Source organism: Pagrus major, chromosome 15, assembly GCF_040436345.1.
Source record: "Pagrus major chromosome 15, Pma_NU_1.0".
NCBI lineage: Eukaryota > Metazoa > Chordata > Actinopteri > Spariformes > Sparidae > Pagrus > Pagrus major.
This window is the reverse complement of record NC_133229.1, coordinates 15,333,149-15,352,584: the sequence shown is the minus strand read 5'-3', so window position 1 is coordinate 15,352,584 and position 19,436 is coordinate 15,333,149. Positions and strand designations below refer to the sequence as shown.

At 43.0% G+C, this 19,436-nt stretch overlaps 1 protein-coding gene across 1 annotated transcript in view; it reads right to left on the bottom strand.

The window, feature by feature from the left end:
* Nucleotides 1-42: 42 nt before the first annotated feature.
* LOC141009625 (sorbin and SH3 domain-containing protein 1) overlaps nucleotides 43-19,436 on the bottom strand; it is a 47,825-nt gene continuing 28,431 nt past the window's right edge. The window contains exons 14-27 of the mRNA XM_073482305.1: nucleotides 19,208-19,257; nucleotides 16,269-16,447; nucleotides 12,627-14,075; nucleotides 11,358-11,422; nucleotides 10,250-10,420; nucleotides 9,587-9,633; nucleotides 8,979-9,093; nucleotides 8,622-8,747; nucleotides 8,349-8,543; nucleotides 7,602-8,123; nucleotides 6,800-6,892; nucleotides 5,256-5,308; nucleotides 5,060-5,166; nucleotides 43-4,071 (exon numbers count right to left, since the gene is read on the bottom strand). Coding sequence (XP_073338406.1) covers nucleotides 4,004-4,071; nucleotides 5,060-5,166; nucleotides 5,256-5,308; nucleotides 6,800-6,892; nucleotides 7,602-8,123; nucleotides 8,349-8,543; nucleotides 8,622-8,747; nucleotides 8,979-9,093; nucleotides 9,587-9,633; nucleotides 10,250-10,420; nucleotides 11,358-11,422; nucleotides 12,627-14,075; nucleotides 16,269-16,447; nucleotides 19,208-19,257 — 3,240 coding nt within the window. The 3' untranslated portion in view covers nucleotides 43-4,003. The remainder of the gene's footprint in view (nucleotides 4,072-5,059; nucleotides 5,167-5,255; nucleotides 5,309-6,799; nucleotides 6,893-7,601; nucleotides 8,124-8,348; nucleotides 8,544-8,621; nucleotides 8,748-8,978; nucleotides 9,094-9,586; nucleotides 9,634-10,249; nucleotides 10,421-11,357; nucleotides 11,423-12,626; nucleotides 14,076-16,268; nucleotides 16,448-19,207; nucleotides 19,258-19,436) is intronic.

Genomic DNA, 19,436 nt, shown 5'->3' with positions numbered 1-19,436 from the left:
CCTTTAGATCTTTGCCAGAAATCAAACCAGGTAACACACCAAGTGGTTTAAATGGTTTATTAAATATTGCATAATACCGAAGTCACAGCAGTGTATAGTATCTTTATTTTTAATATTGTCAATGTAACAGCACTGCAAATTGAAGCAAACAAACCAAACCTGTTGCAGGTTATGCGTCTCATCAAACTAGTCCATTCTCATGATTATTAATCATTAAGTTAAAGCATTGTGTCACACTTTTAGGTACTTGCACAGTAACTGACAAGTTCTTAGTAAATGTTCTCCCATCACAGAAACTAGGACTAACGGGAAAACCTTGGTTACATTAAATATGTCATGGATACATTTCAGTGATACTCCAAAAAAAATAAAGACATTAAATGAAAATGAGGCACGATTTTGCATCTAACATAAGGCATTATGATCCTCACAAATGGCAGCATAATGTTCATATGCGTCAAACTTCCTGTGCTCGGTTAACGCTCCACTCTGTGCTTTGCCAAAAAAAAATCCTTCAGGTAAATAAATGGCTGCGAGTGACCGAGAGCTCAGTCTGACGCTCCCATTGCTCGCAGTCTATTTCTTTATTTTACATATTTACAATCCTTCTTGTGCCATGCTGCTCAATAGATGAAAATTCATTTTTTGTACATGTGTGCATCGGCCACATTCATATATTCATACATTCATACATCCTGTGATGTTTAACGGAGCACAATATCACAGAAACAATCTTAAATGAGTTGTGTTGTGACTAAACGAGTGATTGTTTATTTGTCCATCACACAGTTTGATGGAGGTGAAGTGAACCTCACTCTCTTTGTTCTGTCAGGGAAGAAAAGCCAACCAATCAGCACATTCATGCGAATCTGGAGTCGCACAGGAACAGAAATGTTTAGCCAGCAGTGGAGGGAAAAACATGCTTTTGTGGTGTAACAAGATACCTGAATATTATATCAGTGCTATACAGGCCAACACATAACGCAGTGTATTATACTGACAAATCATTTCTCTACTAATGTTGGCAAAGTTGTCTGTTCTGCACAGGAAGAAACATCTGATTTTGCCCCGACAGCAAACGTCAGAGAGGATGAAACACTGATTGCTACAGAATTTTCTTAAATGAATGTACTTCATCAATTATTAAACCACATATATCACCTCACACAGCCAATTAGGTCAATGTTCACCACCACTGCACCACCGTATCTAACACATTCATACGCAGAAACAAAGATATAGTACACATACACTTTTAGATCTAGTAACTGTTTTATCTTTGAACACTTCACATTATGTTTCTGATTTTGTAGGCGATCATAAAGAGTTATACACAGAGGCTGACCTGCTGATAGTCTGGCACCAGCTGATTAGAAAAAGATCTGACTTCAGCTACTTGGAGCATCAGATAGCTCGCTACGTCGATCCTCCTGGTAGAAACTTAACTGATTTCTTCAGCCCTACAAACTGCATCCATCTGCCAGTCCGAGCAGGTCGCAACAAGTCCTATTTGACAGCTCTGCCGAGGATTGATGAGCACAGTGCAGCGGTTGATGACAACGCGGAATTTGATGAAAACACAAGCAAAGAAAAACAATAGCGATCATCTTTCGTTCTGTGAGTGTGGAGGGATCTACTCTGACATGTGGTGTCTGTTACAGGATGGTGCTGGACATGTGGGAGCTCTGTTCTCGCAGGAAGACGGCTCCGATGCTTTGATAGCAGAATTTAAAGCCAGCCTCCGTCGGGGAGCTATTGAAGCTCAAAGAGCAGCCTGTTAACCCTGTCATCATCACTTCTGTTCTCTTTAAGCTAAAGCTGACATATACAGTGATAGTGTTTCATGCTGCGATCTGATTTTACGGTGCATGCTGTACTAATGCTGACCTTATTATTGAAACATTCAACTAACTGTATTACCCATGTTGTAGTCATCACATATGAAAATATGTAGCCATATCAGAAGGCCTCTTAAAGTTTTCTGTACACATTTACATGGCTAAAACGTACAATCTTGTCAGTAAGGGCATGGTTAAAATCTCTATTCTCTAAGACACCTTGTTGGCTTCACTCAACACATTAAATAGCTTTCATGTCATCACTGATTAATATACTATTATCTTGTTAAGTGGGATCTCCCTAAATGTCCAAACAGGAAGTTAAATGCTACCACGCCTGTCCTGTGGTTGAGCTGCAGCCAGGCATCTAACACCAGCTACCTTACAGGCATCAACAAACACAGTTTGCTTTCATTTTGACAAAAGAGGGATAAAAGGAGAAATAATTTCTGAAAATACAGGATGTGCATATGCACATTTTCTTTTATCAAACATGCAACACAGTCCATGTGTCCTGTACTTGTGTTTGCTGTGGTAACTGTGAAAAGGAGAAGCTTAAAGCACACTTCAACATTTTAGTGTTTCTTGTCATGCACATGACTGTGTAAAACTGCTGTATAACAACCTTTGGATAGAAAATGAAGGCAATACTGTACCGGTGTCTAAAGCTTTGAGGTTACACTGAGGTTCTGTGAAAGTAGCCAATACTGACTTGATGATGATTCAGAACATGTAACAGAAAGTAAAACAGGACTCAAAGGGCTTCATACGTAAGGCTTTAAGTCTTCAAACTCTGGGGGTCCTTTTCTTAAATCTAAACTGAGGAAAACTGTCCACCACATTAAATGTCTGGCATGTTGAACACTGCCAACACTGGGGGTGAATTCACAACAGGATTGCACACCTTATGCAGCTGCCAAACCTGCACAAATTAGATAAAAAGACACTGTGTAATTCTCAAAGCACCCGCAAAGGATGAAATGGACCTCTAACTGTGCTGCGTCTCAGTGCTCTGGTGCTATCTGCATGTATATAAATTTGGTAATATGCATACATTTGGGGCATCATTCTATGCAAATGAGGCTCACTGGCAAAAAAATCCAATTCACAAACATAAGCGCTTATAAACACATAGAGTGAAAATTATTAGCCTCTTCAGAGAGTTGGTGAAGCGATGGTTCATTCTTATGAAGTCTCTCCTGATTGAATTTATGCTCCGCAAAAGTTTAATCAGAAAGACTATTCTTATATATTCATTCTCATTCCTCTCTTTCTCTCTCTTCCTCTTCTCCTGCCTCCTTGTATCAGCTGATTAGGGGCGTTTATTCTTTTGCCACAGTCTCCATCAGCGTCTTATCTTTGCTGCTCTTCCGTCCGTTTCTGCCAGCTGTCATTTTGAAATGTGCGTTATACTTTTCCACATGGATAACTGCACTCAGCTGCAAAACATTATGGGCATGTTGTAATATAATTTCTTTTGTGAATTAGACCTTAGGACGGCGGTGGCAGATATTACTTGCAAGTGATGCTCAGTTCAATCAGGGGGCGCAATCCATTAATTGTGAATTCGTCCCTGGAGGTTTTTTTTGGACGTCTAAAAGACTTAATCTTTGAATCATGAGATGCCTGTTTTGCATCATACTTAGCTAATCATGATAAACACTTCTGTACCTGAAAGGTAGCTCATGACAAACAGCTCAAACCCCACATCACATGAAAATACATTCTGAATTCCCCAAAGTCCACTTCAGGTAATGAGATCCACTCTTTGATCCATACACTGCTCTGCTGCCGGCCTCCAGACTGAGGTGCTACGTAAACACTTATTTACTGTATATTACATGGACAAAATGGAAGCTATTATCTGTACAATAAAAGCTAGTTTGTGGGAGGTTTTCACAGAGAAATTCCACACGTGGAGACGGACGAATTCTGTCAACAAGAGTGTAAAATGTGGTCAAGGTGTACACCGTGCTGAGGTTTGGGCAGTGAGCTGTCTCTGTCTCCGCCTCGTGCAGTCTGACATACCTCAGGCCGACCGATCACTTTCCCAGACAAGATGGATTCGCCTGGCTAAATGACTATGCTAACCAACAGCCATGCGCGATAGAAATGACTTCCCAAGCTTGACAGGCAACCATGTGTTACAGCCAGATTAGATATCTTTACAGATTCACCTCCTTCACGTAATTCCCAGGGAAAGTCCCAAACTGTTTTGTCCTCTTTGAGGTACCTGTGGAGAAAAAGAAAGAGAAACATGGATCAGGAGAAAGACAGTGAAGTGCTTCTTTCCCAGATCAAAGGAACAGCTCACGCAAAAATGAAAATTCTGTCACTATCTACTCACTCCTATGCTGATGAAATTTCGTGGTCCACAAAACATTTCTAGAGCTTCACAGCAAAAAAACGTTGCAGCTCAACAACATAAGGTAGAGGGAGCCTTAATAAACAACTGAAAATGAAATGATATAAAATAAATAAAATGGCTCATCCAGGGTACTCCAAGTCTCCTGAGACCCAAAGATCCCAAATTGATTTGACAGGAAGTTGTTTACACCCTCGAGACACGGTTGAGCTTGTGCACCCACTTCAGATGGGTGCATGCCAACGCTTTTAGCTCTTAGCAGCTACATTGTAGATTTCGGCTTGAAAAAGAGTGTAAATAATGTCTTTTCAAATCAATTTCGGAGCATGGGGCTTCTGGAAACTTGGATTACGTCAGACGAGCTCTATGGAAACATTTTATGTTTGTTTTTCAGTTGTTGTTTTTTTTAGTCCCTATCTACTTCAATTGATGCAGCAACACTATTTTGCTGTGAAGCTCCATGTTTGTTTTCTGGACTACAAAAACTTCACCCAGCTTTCCATCAGCATGGGGGTGAGTAGATAATGACTGAATTTTCATTTTTGGTTGAACTATTCCTCTAAAGGCGAAAAAGACCATGATTTCAGTACAAAAAAGAAAAAAAGAACTTATTTAGCTATATTTAAAGTCAAGGGCAATGCCTGTGCATGCATCATGTGCTGTTGTCCTTTAGAAGCCCTATATGGAAGGTTGTGACATGGTGAAAATGACTCTACTTCTCCCGGAGCCCTGAGCATGCACATTGCACGCGTTCAATCCTTTGCTGTCATTCTGCAGAAACCCTATATGGATTAATGTGACACAGCAAGTGTGACTGCACCTCTAAGGAATCTACCCTGAGGCCTGCGACACATACCGACAAACCAGCCGTCATCGCACTTCTCCATGACGCTGACGAGATCTCCCTCCTTCAGCTCTAGCTCGTCCTCGTTCTGTGGCACATAACTGTACAGAGCCTGGAAACTGGAGCAGGATACAAGGACAAGTTGGTAAATCAGTACACAATAAAACTATATAATGGTAAGTGAAATTGAAACACAGATCTTACTCACATTCCACAGTTTAGACGGCTCGGCTCCGGGCTGCTGCTGTGGGACTGGGGTTGCTGGGAAATGATGAAAGATTGTTTACTGGGGTGGGGGTGCAGTCTATGGACAGAGTCATGAGGGTGGTGGGACAGGTTGCTGCAGTACCTCACCGAGGTCTCAGCTATATTCAAGATCTCATTACACACTGCCTCCTAGGAGCAGTAGTAGAAGGTGAAGTCGTCAGAAAAAGACAGACAGCGGCCCCACCGAGAGTCCCGGAGGAGGCCGAGGTGAAGTCGAGGGGAGGAGGTGAGGAGTTAGAGAGGAAGGGGGGACGAAGTGCGAGACAGGAAGGTAGGTCCAGTAAGTAGCAAGGCAGAAAAGGAAGTGATCCGTTAAAAGCCAGGAGGGAAAGCAGAGGAGACGTTGGTGGAGCCCAGGAGAAAAGGCGAGACACCAGAGTGAGAGCATGTAGACAGGAAACATGAAATATTAGTTCACTTTTTACAGGAGAGAATTCAGAATGAACATGCAGTATTAAAGGGAAGTTGAAAGGTACAGCTTAAAGGAACAGTTTGACATTTTGGGCAACTGTACTCTTAGTAGTCTTATTCACTTTCTTGCTGAGAGGATGGATTCCACTTTTCCTTTCAATATGAAGCTGAAGCCAGCAGCTAGTTAGCTTAGCTTATCATAAAGCAAATGTAAACAGTTGGGAGTGTTGGTGATGAAAAGACTCAACAAAATCACTGCCTCGAGCCAAGAAGTCATGTGGCACACAACACCCTAAATGTCATGTTTTTGGTTTTAATTCAGTTATTTCCTGTTTTATGATGAAAAGTGAAAGTGTTTTACTTCCTGTCTTTATCCCACATGTCCTCTGTGTCACCTATGTCTCATTAGTTAGTTAGCCTTTTGTGTACTCAGTCCATGTGTTTTCCCTCTTTAAGTTGTCAGGTTATCCTCATTTGTTGTTTTAGTCCTTTGTCAGCATTCCTGCCAGTGTTCCCTGTGCAATTTCAATTTGTTTTGTTCTTGTTTTTTTTTGTTTTAATCTTGTATAATTATGTTTCGACTGAAACTAGGAATCGTTTTTTTTTGTTTTTGTTACCTAACAATGAGCCTTTTATATCTACAGAGGGAGCCCGTCTTCTTCCACAGAGTCCACCGTGTTGCACTGTCGAAGTAGTCAAAAACGGATAAACAAAACACTGGTTCAAGAGATGACCTTTCATGTTTCCGCCTTTTTCACATTTTTTGCGGCCACCGTAGGCGAGAGGTGTTCAGTTGTTTGCAATCTGCAATCTCACCCCTAGATGCCACTAAATCCTACACAGTGGACCTTTAACTTTCAGAAAGCGAAGAGATTTTTTCCCCCAAAATGTCAAACTACTCCTTTAATGAAATGAAAGTCTTCTAAGATCTCACATATTTAACATGTAACACAAATATAGAAGAATAATGGGAATTAAACATGATGTGAGTCAAATGGATCTTAAAGGTGATGGGTTAAAGAGTTAAAGAGATTATGTCACTCATAGTACACATTATCTTCAGTACCAGCTTACCGCAAATGAGTTAACATTGTTGTTCTCTTGGATGTCAAACAGCATCACAGGGCTTCTTGAGCTCCGTCCTTGATGGTCGTCATTCCTCATAAACTGCAACACAAACAGTTCAAATCAGTAAAGGACATTTCAAAATAAAAGCTTTTATCTCTAAAGCCCGCTCCACGTATCCACCTGCTGAAAATATTGTCATACTTCAGTCACAGTCGGGTTGCATTTCCTTACAGGTGGAAATTTTAACCTTGCAGCAGCTTTTAAAACAGAAGTCAACATGTGAAACCTATAAATACTCACTAATAAATACGTCACTGGCCTAAATAAACCTCTAACCTCCAACGGAACTGAGTTACACACGTCTGCATAGAACAACAACAACATGCAACTAAATGCAGAATTTTATGAAGAGAAAGAAACTTGAGCTCTCAAATCAATCCAGGGAATGCAGGCACAATAGCTCCTCTTATAGTCCTTTACAGCTAGGAAATCTGAAACTCACCATACAAACACTGAAAGACACTAGAAAACGTTTGCGTGTTAGTAGCGCACACACAACAACATGCAGACTTGCAGCTTTGAGCGGTGTGATTGGTTTTAACTCATTCTTTCTCCATGAAACTAGCAGGTTCATCCCTCCATGGGGTGATGATAAACACCAGGTCAAATCTACCAGTTAGTCACGTCTTTCAACAACATCAGCTTCAGTACTTCATCCAACATCTGTTTTAGGGAATCAAACTGTGGCCACAAGCCCTTATTTCAGAGTGAACCTGAGATGCAACACCGCACACCATGCAGAAGATACCTCTGCAGGGCTATTTCGCCTGCTGCCTGGGGCTGCGTGGCCCCTGTCCCCCTCTGCGCCTTCCCCCTCTGTCAACTCCTTCTCCCCCCTCAGCCAGCCCTCCAGCACCGGCCCGCCGCAGGGGCTCACACTGCGTGACAGACGTGGGGAGGGAGGGGAGAGCAGGAAGTCCCCCCCCTGAGGTGGGGTGAAAGTGACGAAGGGAGTGGTCGAGTTGGGTCTGGGCGGGTAAGGCGGGGGAAGAGGGGAGGCAGCTGGGGAAGCTATGGGGGAGACACAGTATGGGCTGCCAGTGATGGGAGGCACAGGGCTGGCAGAGAAGGGCGGGGGCAGGTACTCGCCGCAGCGGTAGGACACGGTGGGCAGCGGTGGCAGGGGAGGGGTGGGGGCGGCAGGAGGGCTCCCGCCTCCCACAGTCAGGGAGATCCACTCAGAGGAGATAGCGTGGACCTCAGGGGACACGGAGCGGCGTGGGGAGCGAGGGAGGGGCAGGGGGGAGGTGGTCAGACGATTACGATACAGCTTTCAAGAGCAACAGGAACGTGGGAGGAGGATGATGGAAGGAAAGACAAGAAATGGAAGAAAACAGAGAAAGAAAAGGAAACAAAAGATGAGACGAATTCACCAGACAAAAAAACTGAATCAAAAAGGTGTGTGTCAGGGTGAACATAGAAGAGGATAAAAAAATGTGGGTCAACTCATCACTACATAAATACATGTATTGTACATTTGGCCCCGAGTCTTTACCTGAGGAGAAGCATTGGTGCTGCGCTGTGGGGACTGGCTGACAGGAGGGTCAGGATACTCCACCCCATTTTTGACGCGGGGTCGTCTCTGCACTTCTACGTAGGTGACGGGGAAGATGCCCTGGCGGTTGGTGCCTGAGACTTTGCCTTCATACCAGTTTTCATCGACTCTACGAATCAACGTGATCCTCTCTCCCTGCAGATACATGTTTTATAGGTTCAGAACAATGTTAACAAATGAAGACTTTTGTAACCATGAATTCCCTCTACGTACCTTTCTAAAGGACATTTCCACCACTGTGTCCCCAGTGAAGTTGAAGCGGGCGAGAGCTTCTCCATACTCCAGTACCTGCACTGGTACACTTTTCTTTGGCTGGGCTTTCTCTGTGGGGGGAAGGAGCTGAAGAAGACAACAAATGACAAGAAAATACAATTATTCACACCGTGCAGCAATATGCAAAACATCTCTAAAACTGCAACTGAGTGATGCAAAAATTATCTTTTTATGGAAATGTAGAAAAATGTAAATGACAAACTAAAACAAGAAACATTATTTCAATAGCTTGTCCTAGTTTTTCATTTCTTTGAAGAGTAATTACTGAGTGAAGAAAGACAGAGAGAACTCACACACCTCAACATAACTTTGAGGGAAAATGCCAACTCTTCCATGGTGTTCCCCTTCATACCAGTTTTGATCCACCTGTCGAATAATGTAGACGATGTCTCCTTTCTGAAACGGTAACTCCCTACAAATGTCCCAAAGAGATTGGTTACACACATGAAAGAAAAGTCACAAACAATTTGAAAAAATGAAAATGAAAATGAAGCAACTGTGATTACGCAGACCTATATTTAGCAGCACTTCTTAGCTAGTCTGCTCGGAGTATCTGATGGGCTGGATTTATTCAAATTCAAGTAAAAGTTGTAATGTATAACCAGTATTCTACTACTCTAAACAGTCATTTCCTTTGATTGTATGAATTTTTGGCATCAAGTCGCTAAATCCACCTATGAGTCAGAAGTTAAAACACATGCCAAAAACCAATTCAGCAAACTTTGTTTATCTTTAAATATAACAGAATCATTAACACATCTAGAATAAATGCAATCAAACCCCACATCCCTGCAACAAATACCACCTGCTGTGAGACTCAGATAGCTAGGCAAGTAGGTAGCTTGATAGATTTTAACACAGTGTCCCAGCTTTATTGGAATTGAGAGTGCAGAAAAAAAACTTACTTTAGAGTTTCTGCTCTGAAGTCAAAGCGAGCCATAGCTGGAGTTCTCTGTGTGGATATAAAACAAAGGTGGGTGACTAATAGTTTATGACTACAACTACATAAATATTATTCTTGGCATTGTACTGAGTCAATGACAGTTATTCAGGAGACTAAACGTCCTCATGTAGCTATATCGTTTTTACTTTGTGTTTACTACACTCTCTGGGCTTTGTCATTTAAGTGTGAAGAAAAGATTCTTCTGCTGAGCTGTAAATCTGCCCAACTTGTCCTCTCAGTGGCCAGTCTAAACATAAATATTAAAGCAATGACAGGAATGAGGTGCATGTGACTGACTGGGTTACTTGTCCTCTGGAGCATTCCCAGTATGAAACTATTGTGGGTTGTTTACTGTGAAACTGGTCGGCCAAGAGAGCAGGCACACCTTGGTAAACACATCTGGAAGTCCATTTGAAATACTCAGTGATAAACTCAACAACTCATATTTTGCCTTCTGTCACTGCTCTCACCCTCTGAATGTTTGACCCAGAGGAGATAGCCGTCTGTGTGTGCAGAAATGACAGGCCTGTCAGCCGCTCGCAGCCTGATTCACACACAAACTAACAAAGCATCTGCTGTCCTTTTTCCTGCTTATAGAAGGATAAGACGCGGCCCTGTGTTGTACCTCTACGCCTGATTTCCTCTTCTCTGCGTTATCTGTGATGTTGAGCAGGTCTCCGAAGCGCTCGTTGGTGATGAACTGGTGGTGCGTCGGGACAATGCCTGTGTGTCGCCTCGACGCCGTGTCAGCCTCTTCCTGTTCCCGCTTCAGCCGCCGCTGCTCCTCCAAGATTTTCTGCCAGGAAACCAGACTGAAGTGTTTGTGCCTGCAGATATGGGTCTCCTCTACTCTTTTATTCATGTGACACGTTCTTGGTTATGTATAATATATGATTTCCTCATTTATAACCAGTGATGGAATATAACTTAGTTACTCAAGCATTGTACTTAAGAATACTTTTGAGGAACTTGTACTTAACTGGAGTATTTCCATTTTTTTGTTACATTATACCGACACTCCACTACATTTTGGAGGTAAATATTGTACTTTTTACTCCGCTAAATTAATTAGACAACTCTAGTTACTAGTCATTTTGTAAATAGCATGAAAATAGCACTGATTCCAATAATCAGAAAATCCTGAGACCTTCTACTGAAGTATGAGTATCGGGCTGGGTAGAGCAGTAGGATACAGTACAGTCTTGTTGTTAAACACACTGTCAAATTATATTTACTGTTTGTCAACTGTACACAATGTTATCAGCTGTGAATCATGCTAGCATAGTGCTAGCTTTCTAAAACAGCTGAGCTAAAGGGTGTTATGAGCTGAGCGGACTAGTTTATCTCCCGTTGCTGAGTCAGATCTAGGGTTTGTCCTATTTACTGGAGCAGTGAACAATGTTTACATTGCATAAGAAATGTATGGGACTGTAAAGACTGTTCCAGCTATTAGTCAAATCCTCAGGTGTTGGCAGGGAAACAAAGTTATTGCAAGTGAAAAACGTTATTTTAATTTTTTTTTACTATACTTTTGATACTTAAGTACATTTAATATCAGATCCTTTAAGACTTTTACTATTTGTTTGGGTGAGTTTCACTTTTATCCAAGCAATATTTAACACAATATCTTTACTGAAAGTGTGACTTTTGGGTACTTTTTCCAACCCTGTTCATAACACAGCTCTCTTTAATAAAGCATTGTCGGTTTGGTTTTCTGAAACTTCAGAATTCACCTCTTTGTCCCCATGACGTCTCCGTAACACTTCATCCGGGCTCTCCCCATGTGCTGGGGACGAGTCTGAAACAGAAACAGAAAGAGGGAAAAGTTGTGAAGCATTTACACTGTCAACCTTGAGGCCAAATCCAATTCAAGAACAAAACTTTCCAAATATAGGATGATGATATTGCAGTCAACTCCTTAATTCCAATGAAAAGAATGATAAAAATATATAATAAATACAACCAGGCATGCTTTAAACGAACACTGTAATATCTGCAACAGTTAAAACAAAAAAGCACACACATTCAAAAAGCCAAATGTAATCCTGCATGCAAGTAGGAATGAACACAGAATGATCCGATGTGTGTTCATGACAAAACAAACGCTGGAAAGAAAATATGAAACTTACTGTACTTTGGCCAAAACATAAACATGACATCATGGTTTTACTGATCGACCAACCAGCATCCATTACTTTATTGAAGTTTCACCTTGATCATATTAGCTCTGTATTTTTATGACTTAATGTGCTCGCCCGCACCACCATAGATGTTTCATTCTGTGTCCCAGCAAGGGCCACAAGAAACAACTATTAATGTTTCAGGTTTGTGTCTGATGCCCCAAGTAGTGGCTGTTGTGTAACAGAAATCAAAGCAGGGAACATCCTTTCTGGCTAAAACAAACCTTTCATAGTGAGAGAATGAAAGATGGCTGATGTAAATTGTTCCAGAAACAGAAAAATAAAACTGATACAGACATGGTGAGACATCAATTTGAGAGAGCGTATGCAATGTTATATAAAAATATCCTGCTTAAACATTACAGAGGAATGCTGGGATTGTAGTTTAAGATGAGACTTAAAAATATATAGCCTTTGTGAGGACCAGATTTGACATATTTCACACTGGAAAAATGTAATAAAATGCAGAATCGGTGTAATGCTTACGCAGGGTCAAGCACTCTTGCATACAACTCAAATTTGATGTCACCAGGAGATAGATACGTTACCAAAAGCTGCCTGAACCTCCTACAGTCACTGAAGTGTTTTGATGGGACCATACTCATTCACAGTGAAATGGAAGAGCACCACACAGCACAATCAGAATGAGATGGAGGCTTCCCTGTCACTTTGTAAACACACGACACAGACTAGAGATGGAGGGCGGCGGCGTCGCTTTGTGGAGAGAAGGGATACAAGGTGAAGAGAGAGGCGAGATAAATGAGTGACCACAGAGGGAGGAGAAGAGGAGGGTGACAGTGGTGAAGGGATGGAGATAGCCACCTCTGCGGTGAGCTGCCAGCGGCTGCAGTAGGTTCCCGTTGGCGTCCAAGCCCTGCCCGTTACTCAGGTGGTCAGTTCCCTCGCCGTTACTCAGCCTCTCCAGGACCTCCAGGGAGGACAGGCGCTGAGGGATTGAAGGTCTGAGCTCAGGAGACCGAGTGCAGGGCCTCTGGGTGCCTGTTGTCACCTTGGTGGCTAACAGGGTCCTCCGAGTTTGGTGGGACTGCAGGTTTTTTCGTAACCTGAAGGGAGCGGGGCCCATGAGGAAGAGGTTCCCAGGCAGCGTGGTCTTCTTTTCCAGAGGCGGCGCCCTCTCCTGTTGGGTCGTGGCCTGCTGCCTCTCGTGCCTGAGGATGGTGGTGAAGCGGGTGTACGAGGCCGGGCAGGAACCTTTGCATTTGCTTGGTTTGTGGAGGAGTTGATGGTTCAGGTGGTGCAGGAGGTGTTGGTGGTGGTGGTGGACATGGTTGTGTTGTGGAGGGGATGCTGTCAGGCGTGCGGAGGGACTCTTTGATTCACTGACATTTGGGTGGATCAGTTCTGGGGACCTTCTACTGAAGATCTGCTCGATCTCGGCCTCAATGTTAGAGGGGGACTCAGTCCTGACAGTGTGTCCATCCTCTGAGGAGGAAGCAGACTCCTCCACCATCACACCGGCCTCCTCTTCACAGCTCTTGCCCTCTGCCTCCACCGGGGAGCAGGCATCCGTCTGTGTGGCGTCGACTACCAAAAGGGACTCCGCTGACACTGCAGAGGCCATGTAGAGGTGGGCGGGGCTGTGGTTGGGGCTGTGGCTGTGGCTGGAGTGCAGGGTAGGCAGGGAGGAGGAGCGGCTGGGCGCCGAGCTGGACCGCTGGATGATCATTTCAAACTCGCTGACCCGTGACGACACTGCATCTCGTGGAATGTTACCCCCGTCCTCTCCCTCTGACCTTTCACCCCTGTCGGCCTTTGCCTTCTCAAAAAGAGAAGCCAGGCTGCGGACGCTGCCATGGGGGCTGCAGCCGGTTGAGCTGGGCCGCTGGATGTGATGCATGGTCCTGTACAGGCTGGAAAACTCTGATGCGCTCCTCCTAATTGCAGGGGAAACATTCCTGAGGCCATCGATGCACTCAGTGCTACAGCTGGACTTACAGTCTGCATGTTGCCCACTCTCCCTTTCCTCTGCTCCAGCAAAGTCTGAGTCACACGGCCCTGTGTACAGATCCTCACAGCTGTGGGCCTTTGGGTGCCTGACAGCTTTAGTCCTGCTTTCCTGACTGTCACCACTGGGCGGCAGCAGCTTGGGCTTGAACTTAGAAGGCAGGATTTGGGGTATGCAGGCTTTGGCAGCAGATAGAGGCTTCATACTCTTACACTGGTTACCTATTGCATTACTGGCAAGAACCGATCGACTATTTACAGAGGAGCAGGGTGAAATTATATAGCTATTCCCACCTTTATAATCCACTGGCAAGCATGCAGGACAACAGAATAAACAACATATTAGATTACAATGGTCACAGGTTCACACACACTAAAACAGAGTCAGGCACATTTCTAAAGTAAAGACCGAGTTTCATCAAAAGTAGATGAGAAGAGGAAGCAGACTTGATGCACTGTGCATCAAGTAATAGATGACTGTTATACTAACAGCATGGCACTGTACCGATGAGTTATGCTTTGTCAAAATGGAACAAGGGGAAATTTACAGTCTGACTTATTAATATTACTGTAAACAGCAACATAAGTGAAACATAAAGTATTAAAACAGCAATATGCCATGAAATGTTATGTGATGTTGGAGGTCATATAGGAATTCTTAACACCGACTGCAGTATCAATTTCAAAATGAAAAAAAAAATAATAACCTATTCAAATCTTTTCTGTATTCATGTTAGAGCTAAATGTTCCCACATGACTGCTGCCTGTCCCACTCTAACCTCCCACACATATTCTTCTCCTCTACTTTTAGCAATTACACAGACGGCTGCAGTGATAAATGGCCTGTGGCACTGCTGTTAGTACACAGCTCCCCCGCGCAGTTGTAAATAAAAAATGTATCCTGAGTCAACCTGCCCAGTAAAATATGACTGTCAAGAACCTCTGAGAAATACTCCAGTCTCAGTTACTGGCTATGGCTATGTGTGTGATAGCACTACAGATGGAACTAGGAAATGACACAACACTTTCACATGCTGTGAGACACTTGTGTATCATGAGTGACCCATCTGTCACATTTATATCTACCAGAAAAACACACGCTGAGGAAGTTAACTAGATTTTATCCAGAGCATGTGGCAACCAAAGGGTTCTGGCCACTAAAAAGACTTCAGGCTCAGTTCTTCAAAACACAAAGATTAATACAGATATTTCTTTTTTAATTCATGAGCACAAGACAGAAACACATGACGAAGTGTTTGGTTTCTAGCACTTGGTTATTTCTTTGAACAAGAGGCTAATGAAAGAGCGTGTTAGTCAGTTGACTTTAGTGCCGAATCCATTTACCTCATGGTTCCACAATTCTCAGCTTATACAACTATATTGATATGTCTTTGTTGCAAGACTGCTAATGTAAATGATTCCTCTTTTAAACTATTCATAATTAGTAGGGCTACAACTAATGATTATTTTCATTATTCATTAATTTGCCAATTATTTTCGCAATTAATCAATTAAGGAAGAGAACCACACAGCACACTATGACGTCTTCACGTTTCTTCTTTTGACCAACCAACCAATTTTTACATTTAAGAAGCTGGAACCAGCTATTTTTTGGCATTTTTGCTTGAAAGATAACTGAAACAATTAATTGATTATCAAAATCAAAATATACATTAATTGACCAATCATTGCAGCTTTAGCCAATATATCATTGTGGAAACATATCAAACTTGAACTCTGAATGGACACTTTCTGAAGTGACATCTGTTGCGTGTCTTCCCAGATGTAATGTAATGACATATTTTAGGGCACACTGTCCCTTCCTGTCTTTTCCTTACATCTCCTCTGTCCCCCAGCGCTTCTCTCTCTCCCCGGCCATGTGCACAGGCATTCCAGCCCCTGACCTCACACTGACAGCTGACTTCCTCATGCCTACCCACCCTCTGTGTCCCTCCTGTTTATCTCACCCCTGTCTGGCTGGGTTGTGAGGAGCAGAGCTCTGTTTATCTCGCACGTCCCCTCCTCATCCATCCCCTCTCTGGCCCTCCGCTCCCTGGCGCTGGAACGCTCTGGAGTCTTGCCCTAAGCCTGCCTAGCGACTGGCGACTCACAACTGGAGCAAGAGGGGGGGAAAATCCCCAAGGTTAGCTTCCATCAACTTAGCAAGACAACCTCACTCCCTCCATGAGTTTTCCAAAGCAGATGGCCAGGACACGTTTGATGAAAACATCCATGGCGTCAATAATAAATCAAAAGCTGCTGAGCGAATGAATGCTGCGAGGTGATTGGCCAATGCTGTGAGGTCTGGGAGCAAAAAAAAATTGTGGATTCCAACAGAAAGGTAAACGGAAACACATGTATCCCTGTCTCTAACTGATTGGTTCTGTCTCAGCAGGAAAGGCCTTTAATGGCTGCACTGTCTAGCCCCCACATCCATAAACATACACACACCTGCCTTTTTACTGGCCACATATGTATCTAAAGTGGCTGGTATCCTACCTTTAGAGGAGGAGGAGCTGCCTTGGCGCTTGTTTAGGGCCCGTAGACCTTGTAAGGGTATGTCGCCGCCCTCCAGGACACTCTTGTAAACATGGCGGTCGCAGTCTGGAGCCACAGGCTCGCCCGTGGATGATCCACTGTCCTTCTCCACCTCGCTGTGTCCAGACTTGCTCGAGGAGCTAGACAGCGGTGAGAGGAACGCAGACAGCTAATTAAACACAGTTGAATTCATTCCAAGAGGTTGTGTTACATGTTTTTATGATAAACAGAGGCGCTCAAATTGGGTAATGAGCTGTCATATGGTTCTTATTTAGTGTATCTTGAGGTAATTCCTGTCTTCGCAGACTTGTGGGAGACAAAATAATCAGACACAGAAGAACTTGAGAAAGAAAGTGCAGAATTTGGAGGCTGATGTTGAGAGAAGGCATTGGCTACCGCACATATCTTGGCATTCCAGAGAGGCCAACAGGACAGATTTCTATAAATATTCTCTGAACATTCCCACATGGTGCATCAGCCCCTGCCATGCACCTGTACAACTCTCAGGTTTACTGTCTTTCACATGCCGCTCATGTGTTGCTCACGCTGCTCCTCTATCTGTATACACAAACATGGTCGTTAAACTGACAGAGACCCCAGTATCAGCTAGGTGAAATAAAAAACCCATACAAACCAGTTTCACTACTGTTAGGAGAGAGCAGAATGTGTTTTCCACAATGTGTTTTACATCTGCAGTGATTGCCAACTCAGAGTTTTACAAGCTTGCACAAATATATGGATACATTACTCTCCTTGTTCACTACCTCAACAAGAAGCTCTTTCATAGCTGTTAGAAAAAAAAATATGTGCAACTCTGACTGCAGAGAGCCATTAAAATCATGTTGGTTCAACGTTACTTACAGGAATTCACTTAAATGCTATACAGGAAGTCTGTAGTACAGGAGCCATGCAAGATTTAAGACAATCTCTTGGGAAGGTTCTGGTTAAATCAACAGTCAGTATCCTGACAGAGAACACGTGACACTGCAGGTTGACTGTAATGTTTATCTATTTACCTGGAGCGATTGTTTACAGCTTACAGAACACATGAATTGCATATACACTTTTTTATGTTTGTCATTGTTTTTCTCATATACTTGTTTGTTGGTTTGTCAGCAGGAATACATAAAATCTACTGAACAGATTTCCACGAAACTTGGAAGGAGGATGGGTCTCAGCCCAGAACAGATCCTATTAATTTTTGGTCCGGTTCCGGATAAAGGGAAGGATCCAGGAATTTTTTCTCACTTTCTTTCACATTGCAAGATTTTTTTCTACATTTTTGCTGATCTCTCAGGGAGTAATGCATGCAAAAAATTGCCAGGAAACAAAAGGTGAAGGCATGTGCCCTACTGAGTGTTATTCTAGCTTGTTCAGCTTTTGTTGTCCTTGCTCTTAGCTGTATGTTTATTCCTGTGCAAGCACGCTGACAGCAATGAAAAACTGGTGTCATACAACCAAAATTTCCTGTTATTTATATCAATCCTCCATATGCAGGGTTTTCCCTATCACTGTCATTTCTGGCACTATGTAAGCCAAATGAATGTAAAATCAATGTGGAGAGCATCAAAACTAACTAAACGACAGGTCTAATGGTTGAAGTTAGTTCCCAGAGGACTTCTTTAATAAGTTTTATCGTCAAGCTTTTTAGGTGTTGATTATTTATCATCTGCTCTAGCTTTTCCAACTTTTGTACACAGATATAATAATAGTCTTAAATAAAGTTACATTGCATATTTTTATAGACAAAGGCAAAATGTCTTAGGGGAAGACCTCTAAACTTCCTGCAAAATACCTCCTACACAAATCGAGGGGAAACGCTTATATACTTTACTATAATAATGCAACATTTACTTGCTATTTTTGTCCGTCTAGCATATTTTAAAGTTAATAAATACCAAGCAAACACAGTGGGTCTCTAATCGAGGTCTGAAAAACGCAAAAATTTACTTAGAGGTTCATTCATTCATCTAATGACACTACACTAGCACATGTGGTTTTGCACTTCGCAATCAAATGATATCTTTACCAGAATGCTCTTCAAAATGTCTCTGATTTCAAACAGACCCCAAAGGGAAAACAACTTCCTGCCCTAAACATATGTGCCTTTGAAAGAAGTTGTTTATGACTTGAGGTTTCCTTTGAAAAGTTTGGGTGAGCGAACTTCCAAGACCCCTTCATCAGGAACCCCTTCCTTCCAAAGTTAACAAGGAATCAATGGATTAAAACGTTGGATTGGGAATCTTTTTCAAATAGTTGGCCATGATGACATTAATGATTGTAGCAGATGGAAAGTTTGTAGCAGAAATGGAGGGAGAAGTTTATTTTCCCTGGACTGTAGCGCGAGACAGTCACCACGGCTCAGTCCTAAATTCCTTACATTTTATGACACAAACAGAAATAGAAGATGTCAATCTCGTCAGACAAAAACAAAAAAGATCAAGGGCTCGGTGGGCTTTGGTTTAACAGCTAGCATCCTCTTTCATAATCCAGCTGCTGGTCATACTTCTATACGCACACCCATTCAGGAGATAACGGTTTTTGAGTTATGCAGCAGCTGGGCGAGTTCCCTCTATCCCAGTGACATCCAGGTTGCCGTCTTTAAATAAATCACCACATAGCAGCCATGTCTCCACACTACAACCAACCACCCACCCCTCTGAGAAACACCATGAAATAAAGACAGAGGACACACTGTTCTGGTAGCTTCTTGCTTTCTTAACAGGATCTCCTCAGGAAGCAGGAGTCCCCCTGCGGTAGGCGGGCGAGCTCTACAGGGTGGAGAAATCTCTCACTGACATTTATCCTCATAACATGCCTTAAATAATCAACAACCTACTGGAAGGAGGAAGCAAGGTTTAAAGCACAAGTATTCGCATAAGAAGAAGGCATGGACTTACTACTGCTGCAGGTCGGAGGCTGTTTCCAGGGGGCTGAAAGAGGGGGCACTCTGCAACAAACCAAACAAAGAAGTCATTGATAGATCCACAGGAAGGTCTCCTCCAGCTAGAACAGAGGCAGGAGCATTAGCTATGGCCAGATTCTCTCTTCTTTCCCTCTGTGTCGTTCACTCGCTGGGTCTGGGTTTTTGTCTCGAGCAGCCGGGGTTCTTAGCTTCTCTGGACTGGG